The sequence below is a fragment of the Bidens hawaiensis genome, unplaced genomic scaffold (genome assembly GCF_021521415.1).
Source record: "Bidens hawaiensis isolate Kalapana, Puna unplaced genomic scaffold, B.hawaiensis_p1.1 tig00001143_1, whole genome shotgun sequence".
NCBI classification, from domain to species: Eukaryota; Viridiplantae; Streptophyta; class Magnoliopsida; order Asterales; family Asteraceae; genus Bidens; species Bidens hawaiensis.
In genome coordinates, this window is record NW_027491065.1 from 828,146 (window position 1) to 846,618 (window position 18,473).

Genomic DNA, 18,473 nt, shown 5'->3' on the forward strand with positions numbered 1-18,473 from the left:
AACCTCCAGCTAGAAGCTGGAGGACAGCCAAATAGTACTACAGCTAGAAATGAAAAAGCATCAGACAACAAACAAACAAAATTAAAGCCTTAAACTAGAGAGAGGAGATTCCATCCAAACTCTCCAAGCCATCTCTTTGTGCAGCGAGCGAGACTTATTCCAACCAAACAAGTTAGTTTTAATCTCCTCGAAAACTATGTCTGTAGAGAGAGTCGTATTTTTGAAAATCTTCACATTCCTTTGCTTAAAAATGAACCAAATCGTAGAATAAATAATTGCCAAAAGAATCCTCTTTTCAGAAAAAGAAGACGGCTGTGAACCAACCTCGAGCAAATGGTTGAACGAGTCAAATACCTGTCAGGTCCCAACCACACCATATAGAAACTGCCCTCCACGCCTATTTCGCCCGAACACCATCAAGAAAAACATGGAGTGACGATTCATGCGATAACGAACACCCCGAGCAACCCGGAGTGATTGAAGCCAAACCTCTAGCGATTAGAATAACCGCCACCGGAATTTTGTTTAGTAAAACTCTCCAAATGAAACCGTTTATTTTAATCGGAATCCAACCTTCCCAAGTAATCGGAGTAACCGAAGCCATCCCATAAACCTTTGCAGCTACAACACGTCTCAAGGATTGAACAGAGAATTTTTCCGATGCATCGCCACCCCATCTCCAAGTGTCATCCTTCCCAAAATGAAACAAGTATAGTGACACAATTTCTGTTAAGTCTTCAATATCCATACGAGCATCAAACGGAAGAGAAGAAGTAGACCAAGCCCACTCTAATTGAGTCACCTCTGACCAGAACAACTTAACCCTATCACACACAAAACAATTTTTTTTCACTTCACGCTTATACAAAATAGGGAACAAATCTTTAAGCGCGAATCTGCCCAACCAAACGTCTAACCAAAATCTAGTTTTGTTACCAACACCCACTTGTCTTATAAACGAACCAGCCAAGTCAAAGCCTAAAGAGGTGAAACTTTTACCAATTTTATAGATCTTCTGCCAGGCACCATAGATCGAATTCCTAGTCATCCTACCATCCACATACCGAGTAGACATGTGAATCGCGTTAACACCTTTTACCCACAACGAATCAATTTCAATGCTCATGGTGGGCTTAAGTTCAAGTTTTGGGTGATAAGAATCCAAGCCGCATAAAAGGATATACTTGATACATGCGGAAAGCGTACTAATAAGTTTACAAGTAGCAGGTATGAAAAACCATCTCATATTCTATCCTGTCATCCCTGGTTTGTATGTATCCTCATAGTCATATTTGTATGGTTCTTTCTCATGTTCTAATAATAATAAACTCACATTGGGGCAACAAGATTGAACTGCATTAATCCTAGTAATTCTAAACCCAATCTGTATTTAAGTTCTGTGTGAAGACTAATCAAACTAAAAGATTTAATTACACTTTTTTTACATAAATGCTAAAAGTTGGAACTTAGAAATTAGGTCTCTACCTTTAGAATCAAAATGTAACCTCATGAAAAGTTTAGTTACAAGTTACAACTAATTAGCCAAATAAGGTGCGGACAAAATCCTAAAAAACAATCAATTCAATGCTGTTTGTTGTTCTTCAAAAATGGCAGTGGAAGTTTCTGGAGAGCCTCCATGATTTCATTACCCGCCTTTTCGCCATAAGCATCCACCAGACTTTCATTCCGCTCATACAACAGTGGTGCAGTCAACAGCACCACAAACACTGAGCCATTTACATATGAATAGGTCGTTTAACTTTACGGGTCAAAATGAGTTAAGTTAAGCTAAATGATTTAACAAAAAGAGAAAGATAGCTAAATGGGTCAAAAGTCGTCTCAAGAGTTATTATGGCTGTTCAAAGCTCCCAGCTCGAACCTCGCTCTTAAAAGCTTTCTTGAAATCGATTACTTTGTAAACGAGAAGTTAAGCTGCCTCGTTAAAATCTGACGACCAAAATTTAACTTGTTTAAACTATAACCCACATTTAATATATGTAGGTTAGTTATTCTATAGCTTATAATTTTTGTTGTGTGAGTTAAAAATCAACTTTTTTTGTTTTTACACATATATCAATATGTAAAAAGTTTACAAAGTTGTAAAAATAAACGAGCTAGCCCGAGCTTGTTATGAGCCAAACTCGAGCTTAACATTTTTTTTTCATTAATTAAGATAAACGGGCCGAGCCAAGTTAGCGCTTTTAACTTCAAGTTGCAGCCTAGCCTAAGTTCAACCAAACGATACAAAAATATGCACTGAAACTGAACTGTTTAGGTTTCGAAACAAATGAACTCACAGATATACACAAGGGTCAAAAACTTGAACCAGCCACCAATGACGGAGACCACCCACAAAGCGAATATCACCTGCATTCCCACAATTTTTATATAAAGTTTAAGTTAGTATAAAGTGTTGCATTAAGGTGAGGAATTTAATGAATGTTGGAAGATACATACACTCAAAAAACTTTTGATGTCCCTCCTTGTAGTCATGTCCCTCAAGTACAAGCAGCCTTCATTGATCTGATCTTTCAGAAGGACAGCAATACACTCACACATTTCTTGTGACAATCTTATGTCAGGGAACTTTGGAGGAGACCTAACAACAGATATGTTTATTTTACTATATTAACATGCAAGATCTTGGTTTTACGTTTGGTGATCCTTAGAACTTGTTAAAGAATTTGCTTCAGAATGTCTTTATCAGCAATTTTTAAAACCGAAAAGATGAGAAATGACGTGAAAATGTATGAGACCTTATTTGATATACGGCTCAAATTATTTTTTGCAGTATTACACATACTGTGAATTTCTGATATGACACGAACCTAGCACGAAATTCAAGGGTTTGAGTTTAGCATAAACGGTTTAAGGTCAATTTTTGATTGAACCTGCAAACATAGTTAGCTAAAAGGATCGGGAACCTTACGGATACACGGGTTGGCCAGTATACTTTTTAGTTATATGTCGTAATTTAAACAGGTTAAGCATTTTACGGTAAAATTTAAAAGTTCAAAAAGAAATTAAATATCAAGTTTTATAGTTTAAACGTAATTTGATACATGCTAGTATTTTCTTTTGTTTTAAATTTGTAAAATTTAGAGTAATTAAAAAAAATAAAAATTTCAGGCTAATGCGTTCTTGTCCACCTTCTAATATTCGTGCAATCCGTGTTGTGCTTAGATTCAGGTTCACGTTAAAGTTTCGTGTTCATGTTAAGTTTGACCACCCCTTGTCCCCTAACTACTGCACTATGCTTTTTGAGCAAAAAAAGGTGAGCATGCATTTCCTATAAGAAGATAGATAACATGCCCAAAATTTCAACAAGAAAATCAACTGTAAAAAAAAAGGCTCACTTGTTAACAAAGGAAGAAAGATTGGACCACAGGAACAATATTGCGAGAGCAAGTATTAGAAAGTGGCACAAAAATGGAAGAAGATGGTAGTCTATCCATTCAAACAGAAGCCATATCACAGTTGCAGACACAAAAATGGCACCAGACATCTGCTTTTGTCTCCATAGTAATATATCAGCAGCTGAGAATTAATATAACAGCATCTTTAAACTATGATCGAACATGTTATCAACTCATACAATGTGTGCTTCTATAATGCCAGCTTAAACAAACATATTTTCTCGTTCTTATCCGTTCCTTAAAAAAATAAACTTGTTCATCGTGCCTGTTTATGTTATTAATATTAGAAAGTAACTTCAACGAACAAATGGGACACGTGTTCATATGATCATATTAGTACATGTAATTAAATGAATAAAGGGTTTTAATTATATTCATTTATTTAACGAACATATAAACAAAATTTCCTTCGCTTCGTTTGCAACAGGATCAGTTTGTGAGATTTTAAGCCATTATAGTTTGGACTTGGCTGCAACTCGTTTAATGGGCTGCTATCTTGTTTAGTTTGAGTTTAAACATTATGTTAAGTATTGGGTTTAAAACTTGTATTTTGTATGCTTATTATTGCAAATAGAAATGGGACGGCTATAGGTTGGATGCCATGCAATGGTTGCTTATAACAGGCAAACATTAATTGATGCATGGCATCCAAGATGCCGGTTCAGCTTCTATATATGTATCGCTTGTAAACATTTTGTAGTTAATGGATAGTATGCATATATCTTTGTGCTCTATTTCTTCTCAACTTCAAATATCAATTGCAATTCAAGCAGTACGTGTGTTGTATGTTCTTATCAATCATGAAACCACAATCAAACAAGAAGACGATCAGGGAGGTACCACTTTCTAACAGTGGTATCAAAGCCAAGCGAGGAAAGGGGAAGTGATTATGCGATTGTTATGCCAACAAAGGAAAATCCAAATTTCAAAGTTCCGCCCTAGGCCTCAAACGTCGATGTTCAGGCAATGATTCGAAACCAAACTTTGGAAACGAAGTAATCACAATGTTTTTTGGAAACCAGGTAGTTATATAACCGTCATGGTAGTTATAACTGCCAGAGGTGGTTAATTAACCGCCATGATGATGCCTATAAATAGATGTTCGATGTAAGTGTCTTGTAACAACGTTGTTCATATAATAAAGATGGTGTCTTGTTCGATCAATAAAGTGTGTTTCGGGTTAATCCCTTGTTGTTGTTGTTGTTCTTCTTCTTCTTCTTCTTCTTCTTCTTCTTCTTCTTGATTGTTGGTTGAATCGTGATCTCCTGGGTCCTACATTGGTATAAGAGCCACATGGTTTTATGAAGTTTCCCACATGTCAAGCGGTGCAAATTCCGGTGGAGTAAGAAAGTCGACAGGGCCGAAATTCGGTGGTAGACCGAAAGGGTTTCAACCAGAGGATGCTTTGGTTGATGGTTATAAGGGATCATCCAGGAGTGAATCGGGCATTACGGAGGAATAGGTCGCGAGGAAAGGCAAGGGTGTTGCCTATGCCGTGGAAGAAAACTCATTAGGGTTCAAAGGTGGAAGATCGGTTACCGGAATGCTTAGTTTGGGAAAAGTTGAAAAAGGTTCAAAGATCAAGATCATTATATTCAATCATCAATCAAGAATTCAGTGGCAATTACTGGGGTTCTTGAAGAACCGAAAACCGAGTGGCGAGGTTTGATGCGAGTATTGTACATCAAAAAATTTTGGTGTTAGGGCGAAACAATAAAGAAGAATGGGATAGTTGTGATAGTTCGGTGACAGTTATAATCTTTTCAAGTTTTAACGAGTCGGGTGTGACTTGTTGTGGAGGCTGCGGTGTGATCTGAAGAAAAATATGCAGCGGCAATGAGAACGACATAGGTTTGTTCGTTGGAACCGAATCAGGGTAGGGAGAGGCTTACTCGGTGGTCATTGATGGCGGTCAGGAAACAACAACAGTGTGGTAACCTCAAAAGCGACAGGAGGCTGCATGTATTGATGTGCATCAGGTTTGTGAAATATATCAACATTAAGGGTGGTTGGAATCTCGGTGTTTTGTCCTAACCGCACAAGAGGTGTCCAAAGGGCTGTTTGAATCCAAAGGTATTAGAAACACAGGAAGACAATGGTTCGGGGGTGACCGAGTGGCGTTCGGTCGTTAATTAAGGCAGTAGCACTTCCACATGCAATCTAACTAGGGAGAATTGAAGTTCAGCATGAGGCTGAAGGGAATCCGATTAGAAAGCGTTTTGGTAGAGGGTTGCACAAGGTGTTCGCAAGGAAAGCGAAGAGTGAGAAGGAAGGCCATTTACAGAAATAGAACCATTAAAATACGAGAAATACAAGAAAAGATAGAGCAAGACCAAGTGAAGAAGACTCAAACTTGGACCAATAATTAGAGGGTGAATGTTGGCCTTAATTGTGTGATTAAGTTTGATAAAATGTTGCGGAGCAATTTTGTAATTAGTATAAAGTATAGTTTAGGGTGCTTCATGCAACATTTGTAAGTTAGGGGGTCTTGATGTAAATATTAGGCAGTCATTGGTGTTTATAAAGTTAGTTATATAACTATCATGTAGTTATACAACCGTCGTGGTAGTTATAACCGTCAAAGATGGTTAATTAACCACCATGATGATGCCTATAAATAGATGTTCGATGTAAGTGTCTTGTAAACTATCAAGGAATGTGATCAAATCAATTGATTATGAAAGAGCAAATCATGTTTGGTCAATATGTTGGAGTGATTGTCTCCACACAATTAGCTTGCATATAATTTATTTCTAATAGTATCCCTAGATATTAATCATTGTATTGTATTTATATTTCTTATTGTAATTGTACAATTTGTGGTTTCATAATATATTCAAAACGTTAATATGGTATCACAACTCATATCTCCAACGAGAAAACTTTTGATCATAGTAGCCTGCAAACCACCGTCCGCCACCCCTAAATTTCTTTTCCGATCACCTCTATATATTTCTTTTCCGGGCACTATGATCCCATCATCTCTAATGAAATCCCTTTAAAAAAAAACACATCTACCTACATCACCATTGCAATGATTACTCCTTCAAACACAACTACTTCTCTGTCTATATCAGTTAGGTTTTGCAAAACCTATTATCCTATCACCGCCACAACCATCATCTTCTGCTACCTTTTATTTATTATCTTCTGTTTCATTCACCCTCCATATATATATATATATATATATATCTTATTTTTTCTTTATCTCCATTTACATCTTCAACTTTATCTTCTTTTATTTCTTAAATACCATAATATATCTTCCACTTTTATCCAAGATTGGACTTATCCTGTGGTCTCTATCTTGCGGGAGCATATCAAGGAATGTGATCAAATCAATTGATTATGAAAGAGTAAATCATGCTTGGTCAATATGTTGGAGTGATTGTCTCCACACAATTAGCTTGCATATAATTTAATAATATCCCTAGATATTAGTCATTATATTGTATATATATTTCTCATTGTAGTTGTACAATTTCTGGTTTCATATTCAAAACGTTAATAGTAACAACATTGTTCATATAATAAAGATCGTGTTTTGTTCGATCAATAAAGTGTGTTTCAGGTTAATCCCTTCTTCTTCTTCTTCTTCTTCTTCTTCTTCTTCTTCTTCTTCTTCTTTGTTATGTTCTTGATTGTTGGTTGAATCGTGTCTTCTAGGTCCTACATACATGGCTACCAATTGCCCAAGTAAGTACAAATAAAACCCCTCTTACAAAAAAATCTTGTCCCAATGATTATCTGGTCAAGGGAACTGAATATAGAAGTTGGGACAAGATGTGGGCGTTGTTGATCTTTCGTTTAAGAAACGCATAATGTCTCTGTAGAAACAAGAGCCAAAGAACATGAGATCTTGTTCTCTCGCAGAATAGGAGAGGTTGAGATCTTTATGAATGGAAGAACAAGAATAAATACCAAGTGTCAAATTCGTACCAGCCTTAAAAGAAAAACTTGTTGAGTTTAACACAACTAAATGATCAAGGTTATGATGTAACACTCAAGAAAAATGCGACCCAAACCTAGTCTCTGCTACTAATAGATCCAAGTAACCCATATAGATAACCATTAGATTTGTGCCACAAGTTTCTTGCAAACCCAATTTTGTGGCTATTTTGGACCACTGGATGTTCTTTGATGCTTGCTTATACCATCCGTCTTCTTCAATATATAAATATAAGTCGAGTAATCCAATTTCACAATCTTCTTTGTAGAACCATAATTCCTCTCTTAGGGACTCTTTTCATTTCATCACATAACCTGGTATGTGTAAGGTATCCATGAATGTGACCTAAACCTCTTGAGTTGATGAGTTTGGTTTAACATCCTCGACCTTCTTCAAGAACCAAAAGTATCTTTGGAATCATAATAACCCTTAAGATAGGATTCTAATTTTCCTTTCTTTGTTTCAATTTCAAGTAGGGTTTGATCTTCCAAAGCGTCAAAATAATACTAGTGTAACATTTTCAAGATTAACATAATTGCTTTCTTCATCATCACAAGAATTTACCACTTTGTCAAACATGCCGTCTACGTAACTCACACCTCCCTTGAGTGTTACATCATAGCCTTGATCATCTAGTTGTGTTAAACTCAACACATTTTTCTTATAAGGCTAGTCCGAATTTAACACTTGGTATTATTCATGTCTTTCCATTCATAATGATCTCAACCACACCTATTCCACAGGAGAACAAGATATAATTCTCTTTGGTTCTTGTTTCTCTAGAGAAACAAACAAATTTCTAGCCTTTTGAACATGGATTCATCACACGTCATGTGTTTTTCTAAACGAAACATCAACAACCCACATCTTGTCCCAATTTCCATATTCAGTCCCTTAACCAGAAAATTATTAAGACTGACTTTTCATAAGAGGGGTTTTTTTTGTATTTACTTGGGCAATTGACTGCCATGTAACCATGGTACGGCATTTAAAACATCGTACATTTTTCATTTGCTTGACATCCGAATCGCTCTTTTCTGCAGGCCTGGCTGCGATTAAAGTTTCACTTAAAGGCCTTTTTCTTGGCGATTGCCTTAGGAGTTGCCATGAACTTCAGTTTTCCAGAGTCATTGTTTTGCTTCTTTTTCATGTCTTCCTTTGGTTTGAATCCAACCTTAATTTTGCCAGGCACGTGATTACTTTATTTCCAAAATTTGGTTTCAAATCATTGGCTGAACATCGACGTTCGATGCCTAGGGAAAAACTTTGAAATTTAAATTTTCCTTTATTAGCATTACAATCGCATAATCGCTTCCTCTTTGCCTATGCTGTGATACCACTCTTAGAAAGTGATATCTCCAAGATCGTCTTCTTTTTGTTTGATTGTGGTTTCATGATCTATAAGAACATACACCAGACATACATACTGATTGAATTGCAATTGATATTTGAGGCTGAGAAGAAACTGAACAAATAAGCATACAATTGATTAACTATTCAGTGAACTAACCGGTTGGAAGGAAGAAAAGATCACCTTGTATGTTGACAACATACAAGTTATCGCGTTAATGAAAACATATTGACACCCGTTATGATTTCATAAGGGAATGCGTTGAAAACAATTACATCCCTGCTTAATACATAACTGGAGAACTTCAAAGAGTAGACATCTTAACATAACCATTGCCCCATTACCATTATAATAACCCGAAATCCTTCAGATAATAATTATAATAATATAATAACTCTAGATTTGTAGAAATCGTATACAAATGTCTATATTTACATTTTGACATTTTATATTTCAGTTAGAAACTCCTATGAGGAAGAAATTAATAATTTAATAAGGCAAGTCATATAGAAATATGGATATAATCTGATATTCTATCAGCACGTGTTTTAACTGATTTCATGCCAAATTAATTTGAATACCTTGACCAAATCTTTTGTTCATTGCTAAGTCTATATTGTTTCAACAAACTAGTCTAAAAATCTGGATGACGAACCCTTTAATTCTAATTCTAATCGGCAATATATATTCCTTTAAAAACCCTCCTTGCTCATAACAACTACACAACCCCATTCATTGATGCCACCACCAGTGCTCTGCTGGATCAGTTAAGCCGCCAAGAAAACCATCGCCTCACACCACTACCCTAAATTAGCCTCACTACAAAGATTATCTGTAGCCATTGTACCACCAACGACCGCTACAAGTCAGACGCCGCTGACGTCTTCGTTAGTTTTGCATTTAGGTAAACTCCAAAATCTTTTGGATCTCTTGTCATAAATTAGCTCATGGTACTGTTGGTTAAAAATCCGATGTCGGTTATTAATTTTAATTCAATCACAGTTCCGGTGACATACGCCGTGCACTGCCACTAGTTTCTGTTTTTCCCTCAGGAACTGACCGCCGTTTTCCTCTTCGAGTAAGGTATCAAAAATTGATCCCGATTTCCTTTCTATTCAATTATGTGAATTTCAAGTTTATTAATTCATTCCAATGTCATACAGTCGCCGTCACGCATTACGTACCACCACCGTTCAAGTTCCGCATCCGATCCATTTTGTTGTGAGAAACCGATTAGGTCGTTGTCACATTTACATACGTCACCGACTTGTTTCGATAACTAAGGTGATGCCCGCTCTTTTTTTTTTTTCTGGTTCGTACACCTAATTAAGTCGTTCGGAAGTGATCGTTGATTCGTTCCAGTGATGGATAACGTTGTTTAATTAGAAACTCTATTTGAAACTTGGTATTTATAATGCATGCATGTCATTAAAGGAGGACAAGAGTTTCGGTGTGTTCTGTATTCATGTGCATGTTAGTGCATATTGGCTAAAGTTAAATAAAGCACCATAATAATATAAATATGAGTGGCTTTACAGCCACTACGTATCACTTAAAAAAAAATCAATCTGAAAATTTAGAAATTTAAAATAATAAATTAAATTGTGAAAGGTTTTGTGATTATAGGTAAATAATATTTCAGATCAGCTGCTTTATTTCATAACATTCTCTTATAATGAAGTGGGGATTTAAAATTCGAAATTTACATATTAGTACTTATTTTGGAAGCTTAATGATTTTAAATAGCCACCAAAACGAGCATATTACTACACACATTTTTAGGGATTCTTAAAGTGTCCTCCCGGGAAAAATCAACGAATCATCCATCGTAATTACGTGAGTATATCTAAAATAAAATGTAAATAAAACGTAGGTTCTAATAATTATTGAAGACGAGCCAACTTGTTTACTTCTACTTATTAATTAAGGTACGGAATCTGTTTTCGTGTACTCTTAGTATTATATATTCCGTTACTTCGTAGTGCGGATTCTGTTTTTGCTTACTCATAGTATTTACTCTAGTCCGTTACTTTGTAGTACGGATTTTCGTATGCCTCAGTAACTTTTGAGTTCAGTTAGTTTATATAATATATTTTTGTCGCATACAATAATTATATATTTTGTACTCTTTGTTGCATGTTTCTATTTGAATATTTTTAATTATCTGGTTTTAGCTCAGTACTCTGTTACCCGAGCATTTCTGACTTGTCATTTGGGGCGTCAATGACATGACACTTGTCGTGACAGTGCGTAATCAAAGTTCACGGCGTCTCTGACTATACTTATGAAGTACCTTGGCCACTTAGAGGCGTATAGATCGATCTTAGCTCCGACTCCTGACTTCTGTTTGAGATGGAATAATGTGTGCACGCCACCCACACCGTCTCCTTGGTGCATGGACTAGCTAGCTGTGTACCCCTCTGTTTAGGCTCTGGGTGCTTCCGTATTTACACGACCTATTTATTATTACATCACGGTCGTGTAGTTTAGTAATTATAAATATCTGGTTATATTTTCGGTCTACTTGATAGGTGCTTCTGGATACGTTTGGTATACTTTGATTTTGTTCTGATCTAGTAGCTGGTTATATTTTGGTATTAAACGCGAATTTATATTCGCAACAGTTTTAGTTTCAGTTACAGGTCTGTATTCATTTTGCTTTACACATTTCCGTCTTAGCATGTACTATTGTTCTTTCCGTTACTGGGCAGATTTTTGGCTCAGCCGCATTTTCGTGTTTTTGTTTGTCTTATTTGTTAACAGGTAATCCGGGAAATCAGGGAAATCAGGGATAAGAGTAAAATGAAGCTCAAGAATAAAGACTTTTATTTATTTTCACATTTAATAAATTGGACTTAGGATTTTCTTTCGGTTAGGTTTTAACTTGTTGGTTGCACTTGGATTATTTTTATTCCTTTTAAATAGATTGTGTTGGTTTATGATATCTGTAATAGTGACACGTCAGCCTGTTCTGGGTTGGGGTGTTACAACCATAGACTCTCATTGGTGGTCATAAGTATGTTAGACTGAATTTCCTTTTCGTTTAGTAAAGTTTCTTGATCAGTATCTTGTTCACTTAGAACGTCCATTAACAAAGTTGGCTCATCATCCCGTCCACTAAATTCGATTGTTCATGTTCTTGTTCATTCTAAGGACATGTCGTGGCGTAACGAGGCCTTTTACACATATAGCATTTAATCTTATTCACATCTTTATGAATTTTCTTAGGTTTATTGTGATGGGAAGTTTGAGAGGACTTTTCATCCTTATCATCTTGTTTTCCCTTGTCATCACGCCAATTCCTTCATGACGAATTAAAATGATATGAACCCGTCATAAGTTGAAGGGTCTAAGGGAGACTAAAGGGTTGGGAATGCCGAAGAGTCCAAATAACTGCAACATTTACTACTACAATTAGGCTTATTTATATGTTTGTGTTCTAGTTTACATGACATCCATATTTTATATATTAAAAATATTAGGGTTTGTTAACCTTGTATTTGGAGAATTTCCATCTCGAGTCGGCTAACCGGAGACTAGCCCATCTCGAATCGGGTCAACTATCCTTTAATTTCTTGTTTAAGTTTAGGGTTCTATCATTTGGTTCCATTGCTGGGAAATCAAATAGAAGATGATTTGGAATACCTGGAGATCCTCTCATCTGACCCACGGTAAAAGTCACGCACCATCACCTATACAGAATGATGTTTTCACTACTCATTTGGAGGCCATTGAAGTTCAATTAGACATCCTGGTATCCTTGAATGATGATGTGGAAATGCTCAAGACTTTGTTATATGGAACACCTGTCAGGTGTAACAATGAAAGTGGTGATTATGAAATTCAACCACATGTTGGTGATATCAGAGATGACAATAAGCCTGCGGATGTTCCTCAAGGTCCATTGACAAATCGGGTCAAGGAGGTCGACAGTTCTGAGTTCTATGTCTGGAGTTTTAGGAGTTCCCGAGATCTATGATTCTATAGTAACTGATGAGATACGGGCTGGAGAAATTCAAGGAAAAAGTGACGTACAAGAAGTCATGTGCAAGGAAAAGTTGAAGTGGGTCAGATCTAGTGATAAATACGCGGGATCCGAGACTGTTTTTGGTGTGGAGCAGTTGGCGAAAATGCCTTCTCCAAAATATAATAATAATCATAAAGTATTGGTTGTAATAATGGGGTGCTATCCAGAAAACAGCCTCGAGATCCCATCTAATCTCTGTGATACAAGTTTGGTGGGTGTAGGCCAGTTGAGCACCATACCTGTAGCTCATACGCCTATCACAAAATGTTGGGGAATTGACACATCATTTGGTTCATGTAGAGGGGCAGCCCATGATTGAATGGCTTATCGCTTGGCACAATGGTCAACAAACATCAGGTTGTCGACTTGAGGACAAGTCGTTTTACCCGGCGGGATGTATTGATATGAACCCGTCATAAGTTGAAGGGTCCAAAGGAGACTAAAGGGTTGGGAATGCTGAAGAGTCCAAATAACCGCAACATTTACTACTACAATTAGGCTTATTTATATGTTTGTGTTCTAGTTTACATGATATCCATATTTTATATATTAAAAATATTAGGGTTTGTTAACCTTGTATTTGGAGAATTGCCATCTCGAATCGGCTAACCGGATACTAGCCCATCTCGAATCGGGTCAACTATCCTTTAATTTCTTGTTTAAGTTTAGGGGTTCTATCATAAAACCTTTTTGGTCCCTGGTTTCCAAAACGTTTCCTATGACTTTCTTTTTTGTCATATCGCGTGAAAAATAATTTCTCTTGAGCATCACTTAAATCTTCTCTTCTAGACTTAATCCTTTCTTCACAGTTTTAATTCTGCTACAAATAGTGCATCTAGAGTTACTTTGTCTAGATTAGTGAATTACTCAATTGAAGCAGTTCTATGTATAAATCTAGTGTGGGTTGATCAATCTTTGCACCACAACTAGTTGATTTACTAACAACATTTGCTAGTCTTGATGTGAAAGAATTAACAGACTCATCTTCTTTCATTTGTAGTTTGTCAAACTTAGACTTGATGCTTTGTAAACGTGCTTGTTGCCCATTTGTAGAACCAATGTTGTTTTTAATGTATCTCACACTTATCTTGCAATTTTCCAATCTACCACTTGCAGAAGTGGATCTTCGGGTAGAGTTTGAAACAAACAAGCAATTGCACACTTGTTTTTCTTGACATCTGCATTTATTTCTATAGTGGGTTCTATCATCTCCCTAAAGACCGTTTGCATCTAGCATGATTTTCCTTCGAATTGCCCACATTGTACATTTAGTAGATTTTAACATAGGGCATTAAAAATTCGAAAAGGATAGAAACGACTCTCTATAAGTCACAACACCATTATTATCTTTTGGTGTTTCTGGCATGATCACCACTTAAGAGTAAACCTTATACATAAAGTACAATAAGATTTCAAGTAATTAAACTTAACCTTTATAAAAAAGAATCAAAATTTTCTCTTTAACAACAAATAACATATATTTTTTTACTAACCAACACACAAGCAAATGCAAATGACCGGATTTTGGCCTAATTTGCCCAAAAAAAAAATCGTGTTAGGGGTAAAATAGTCACAAACCAAGAGTAATAAGCACAACAGATGTTTATCTAATTTTTCTGTAAAGATCAAAAAATGTGAGAAATGCATACAAGTTGCTTTCTAGAGTCTGATTGTTATCGAGGACATATAGCAAAAACCAGTTATAGTTTCGAACCAAAATAGAACCAGTTTCTGCAAGCCTTCTGAATCATAATCAATCAAGTTATGGTACGACAAATTTATCGAATGAAAAAACATGAGCAAGGAATTGTTTCTACTTGATATCAAGCATTGTGCGACACAACTGCAACAAACACACACACACACACACATATATATATATATCAACCCTTATGGCCAAAAAGACTACTCATTTAACTGACCGGTTGGAAGAAAGAAAAGATCACCTTGTACGTTGACAACATATCAGCTATCACGTTAATGAATAAACTCGGTGTTTAATGTAAGAAGCAAACATATTGACACCGGTTATCATTTCACAAGGGAATACATTGAAAAAAACCACATCACCATTGAACACATAAAAAGAGAACTTCATATCTACTTGTTCAGAAATGACTCGAACATATTTTCTCGTTCTTACTCATTTGTTAAAAAAATAAACTTGTTCGTGTTATGCTAGTTTAATATTCTAAAACAACATGAATGAACAAATGAGGCATGTGTTAATATGATCATATCAGTATATTTAATTAAGCGAATAAAGGGTTTTGTTTGTGTTAATTCATTTATTAATTTAGCGAACATAAACGAAATTTCCTTAGGTTTGTTTAGCGTACTAACCACACATTTCTAATTATACAAATATTTGGCATGGACAACAAATTGATATATCTTACTAGCATGCAACGGGATCAGATCACATTAGCTATGAACAAATACAATTTAATCAAGAATGAAAAACATATTAAAGAGATTTACTTTTGCCGGAACCAAGGGCATCGTGGAGAGGTTTCCAGCGACCAAAGAGATGTCGACGTCCTGAAACCGACTGTTCCACTGCAGCCACAGCTTTGTTATCTTGGACGGCCGGATCTCCCATATTTACCTAAATCATGACCATCGTTACGCATGCATTAAAAAAATAATAATGCAAATTAAATAAGTAGGAAAAAATAATCTACACAAAATGTTCTTACTGTATTCAATTATTCAATCTAGAAAATTTGATTTGCACAGAAATTTGTCAACGGGGAAATTCGACAGAGCAAAATGGGGAAGCTAACCTCATAATAATAATACGACGCATGTTAAACCATAAACGTAACCAGTTGATACGGAGTTAGATTTATTTATATTTGGTCCCTCAAACCTTGCTTTGATAAACAAAAAGCCCCCAAATTAAAACAAAATAATAATAATAATAATAATAATAATCTAATCTAACTATTATATTAAAGCAACATGGTTTCCACATGGCCTTTAGTTAAGCTATTTACATAAGATTCCACCTCAATAATTTTCAAAATTATAATTTACACTTAATACGCTATTTAATTTTAATCTTTTTATTTATATTATTAAAACAAAATCATTCTTCCATAAGGTATATTTTTATGAATCCACAAGATAAAAATATGTTATATTAAACATATTTTTAGACATATAAATATATTTTAATATGCTTTTGAGACGGCAATGTATGCTATTACGTATATTATTAAATTTAATTTTTTATTTTTTATTTTTTATTTTTTGACCACCTGTGTATTACACGGGCTACATCCTAGTAATAATAATAAACTACTAAATTTTGTTTTATTGTTACAACTCGGTTATAAACCCGTGTACTACGCGAGTTGAATATCAAAATTTAATGAATGTGAAAACATTTATTATCACATTTTTTTCATTTTTAAATATCGGGGCAGTATATTTTGCATTAAAAATTTGTATTTTAGGGAAATATGTAATTTCAAAGGTTAGGAAGGGGAAATATGTAAAAATATATGGCATGACCTAATGGGTATTAATTGTTTAATTTTTAATTTGTATACACTATTTTTGTTTGTAAGATTACTTGATTATTTATTATTATTTTAAGACTATATTGTTAATAAGACACCACTTTTCTTGTGAACATTGATTCTTCATTGCTTTCACTAAATTTTTTTTCATCGGTTGGAACGGTTTTGCCGGTTTTATGGTTTGGTTTAGTTGGTTGTTTTACGGTTTTGAACTAATTTTGCTTAAGGCAAAAGTATGCTTTTGGTAAACTCGGTATACTTGAAGAAGAACAAGCATAAAAAGAAAGGGCAACAAAGAGAGGAAACTTAAACTTTAGGTTTTGTATGTTTGTTCTTTCCATTTGGTTTGTTTTAGTTTGGCTTGTTCTGTTTTGTGGCCTCTTTCCTTCCATGGTTTTATGTCCAGAAAGGGGGAGGTGTACTTGTTTGTAATCACTTTTTGAGTTTTTTTAATATGTTTTACCAAGGGCAATGTCCTTCTACCAAAAATAAAACATAACAAATAGATTATAGTGGTTAAGGATTTTATCTAACATGTAGAATGTTTTTCAAAAAGTATTTCCAAACCCATTCAACCACACCTGAATAAAAAGCAAAACAACACTTTGAACAAAAGATTGTACAAAATGATGTAGAACTAATATCTTTAAAGGGTTTGAATTTTACCATATTAACTATACTAGGATAATAACCCGTGTTACACACGGGTGGAAAATATATCAAGAAACAATATAAAATATAAAAAACTTATTCAATCAACCCAAATATTTGACATAAGTTTTTTACAAGCAGATATTACAAAAGATGTTAAACTATGTCTATAACATAAAAAGAAAATACATTATAAATAAATAATTCAGTAAATAAGGAATAATATAACATAAATGAACCATTATACTTGAAAAAAATAAAAAAACACATTAGTAACAGATTTTGTAATATTATTTGAAAACTAAGCTTAAAAATACATACCAGGTTTAAACTTATATTTTCACCCGTGTAGAGTTTTTGTTCAAAAACCTTTTGAAACAAAAAAATGTCGGTTATAGATGAGGCGAAGAATCTGGTTACAAACAAAAAAATTTTGAACGAAGCATGCGTCTTTTAAAGAAGAAACGATGAACAATTTAAACCTAGTAAATTTAATAAGTTTTTTAATTTTAACAATAATCAGAATAATTAATATCATAATTACATTAATAAGTTACAAAAATATAAAAGTAAATATCATTGATTAAAATTTTATTGTGAATATGTGGAAATTAGATTTATGGAATGTTGATGACATGGAAGCCTATGTGAACAACCTAGATGAAGGACATGTGGACAAAATTATGATGCTTTAATATATTAGTTAGATTGTGGTAACGTAGAAGATTAGTTGCAGCAGACCCCATAAGAAGCGTTTTTGCAGTTGTATTCCACTCCATTTTCTTGATTTGGATACGAAAATGTGTTTCACACTTAATTAATAAATAATTAAATCATTAAAGCTTAAGCATCACAAGTTTCACCTTGAAGTGTTTTGTTAATTCTTTAGCATGCAGTATGTTGGCAAGCTTTGAGTTTGACTGTTCGTACGTGCACCGGGTGTAACTGCATAACAGAATTTGCTTATGCGTACTTCAAATTGTTTATATATTGACTAATAAAAAAAAGATATGATTAATTAATATTATAGCATGCCTTGATTCATTGTTCAACTGGTCAAAATAAATTCCTTTGTAGAGTATTCTTCCTTCCTTATTCCGTTAATGTGACCTCCGCTTCATGGTCTCGACTAAAAGCTGTGTCGACAGAATCCAAATGGTTCGTCGCAAATTGTGGTTTAATATCGTCATTTAAAAGCATGAATGGTGAGGCCATAATCCCTGCGTTATTGCTTCCAACAATACAAAACAATTATAATATAATAATCACAATAAGAGTTAAGTGTCATTTTAGTACCCGTGTTTTGTCCAATTACGCAGCTTTAGCACCGTTTTTGAATTTATTGCAAACGACTACCTCACTTTTCTAAAACTTGCAATTTTAGTACTTTTTTCTAACCCTGTCTATTTTGTCCGTTAAGTCAGGGGCAAATTAGTAATTTCGATTATTTTATTTATTTATTTTCTCTTCTGAGCTACGTGCCATTTTTGTACCTATGGTTTGTTCAATTATGTAACTTTGGTACATTTTTTTGAAATTTTTGTAACTGGAT

The 18,473-nt window shown here is 34.7% G+C and overlaps 1 protein-coding gene across 1 annotated transcript; it reads right to left on the reverse strand.

The window, feature by feature from the left end:
* Positions 1-1,581: 1,581 nt before the first annotated feature.
* LOC143560721 (reticulon-like protein B2) lies at positions 1,582-15,345 on the reverse strand. The gene is made up of 5 exons (XM_077048965.1): positions 15,225-15,345; positions 3,357-3,537; positions 2,458-2,599; positions 2,298-2,367; positions 1,582-1,727 (listed from the first exon to the last, which is right to left on the reverse strand). Exons 1-5 carry the CDS (start codon positions 15,343-15,345, stop codon positions 1,582-1,584), a joined length of 660 nt encoding a protein of 219 aa, XP_076905080.1.
* Between the last annotated feature and the right edge of the window lie 3,128 nt (positions 15,346-18,473).

Bases quoted from the DNA above. Each gene is read 5' to 3' on its own strand.
- LOC143560721 (XM_077048965.1), bottom strand. From the start codon at position 15,345: ATGGGAGATCCGGCCGTCCAAGATAACAAAGCTGTGGCTGCAGTGGAA. The intron at 3,538-15,224 runs GTAAATCTCTTT...ATTAATTCTCAG, and splicing joins TGCCCTTGGTTCCGGCAAAA to CTGCTGATATATTACTATGG. The intron at 2,368-2,457 runs GTATGTATCTTC...GTGGGAATGCAG, and splicing joins ACATCAAAAGTTTTTTGAGT to GTGATATTCGCTTTGTGGGT.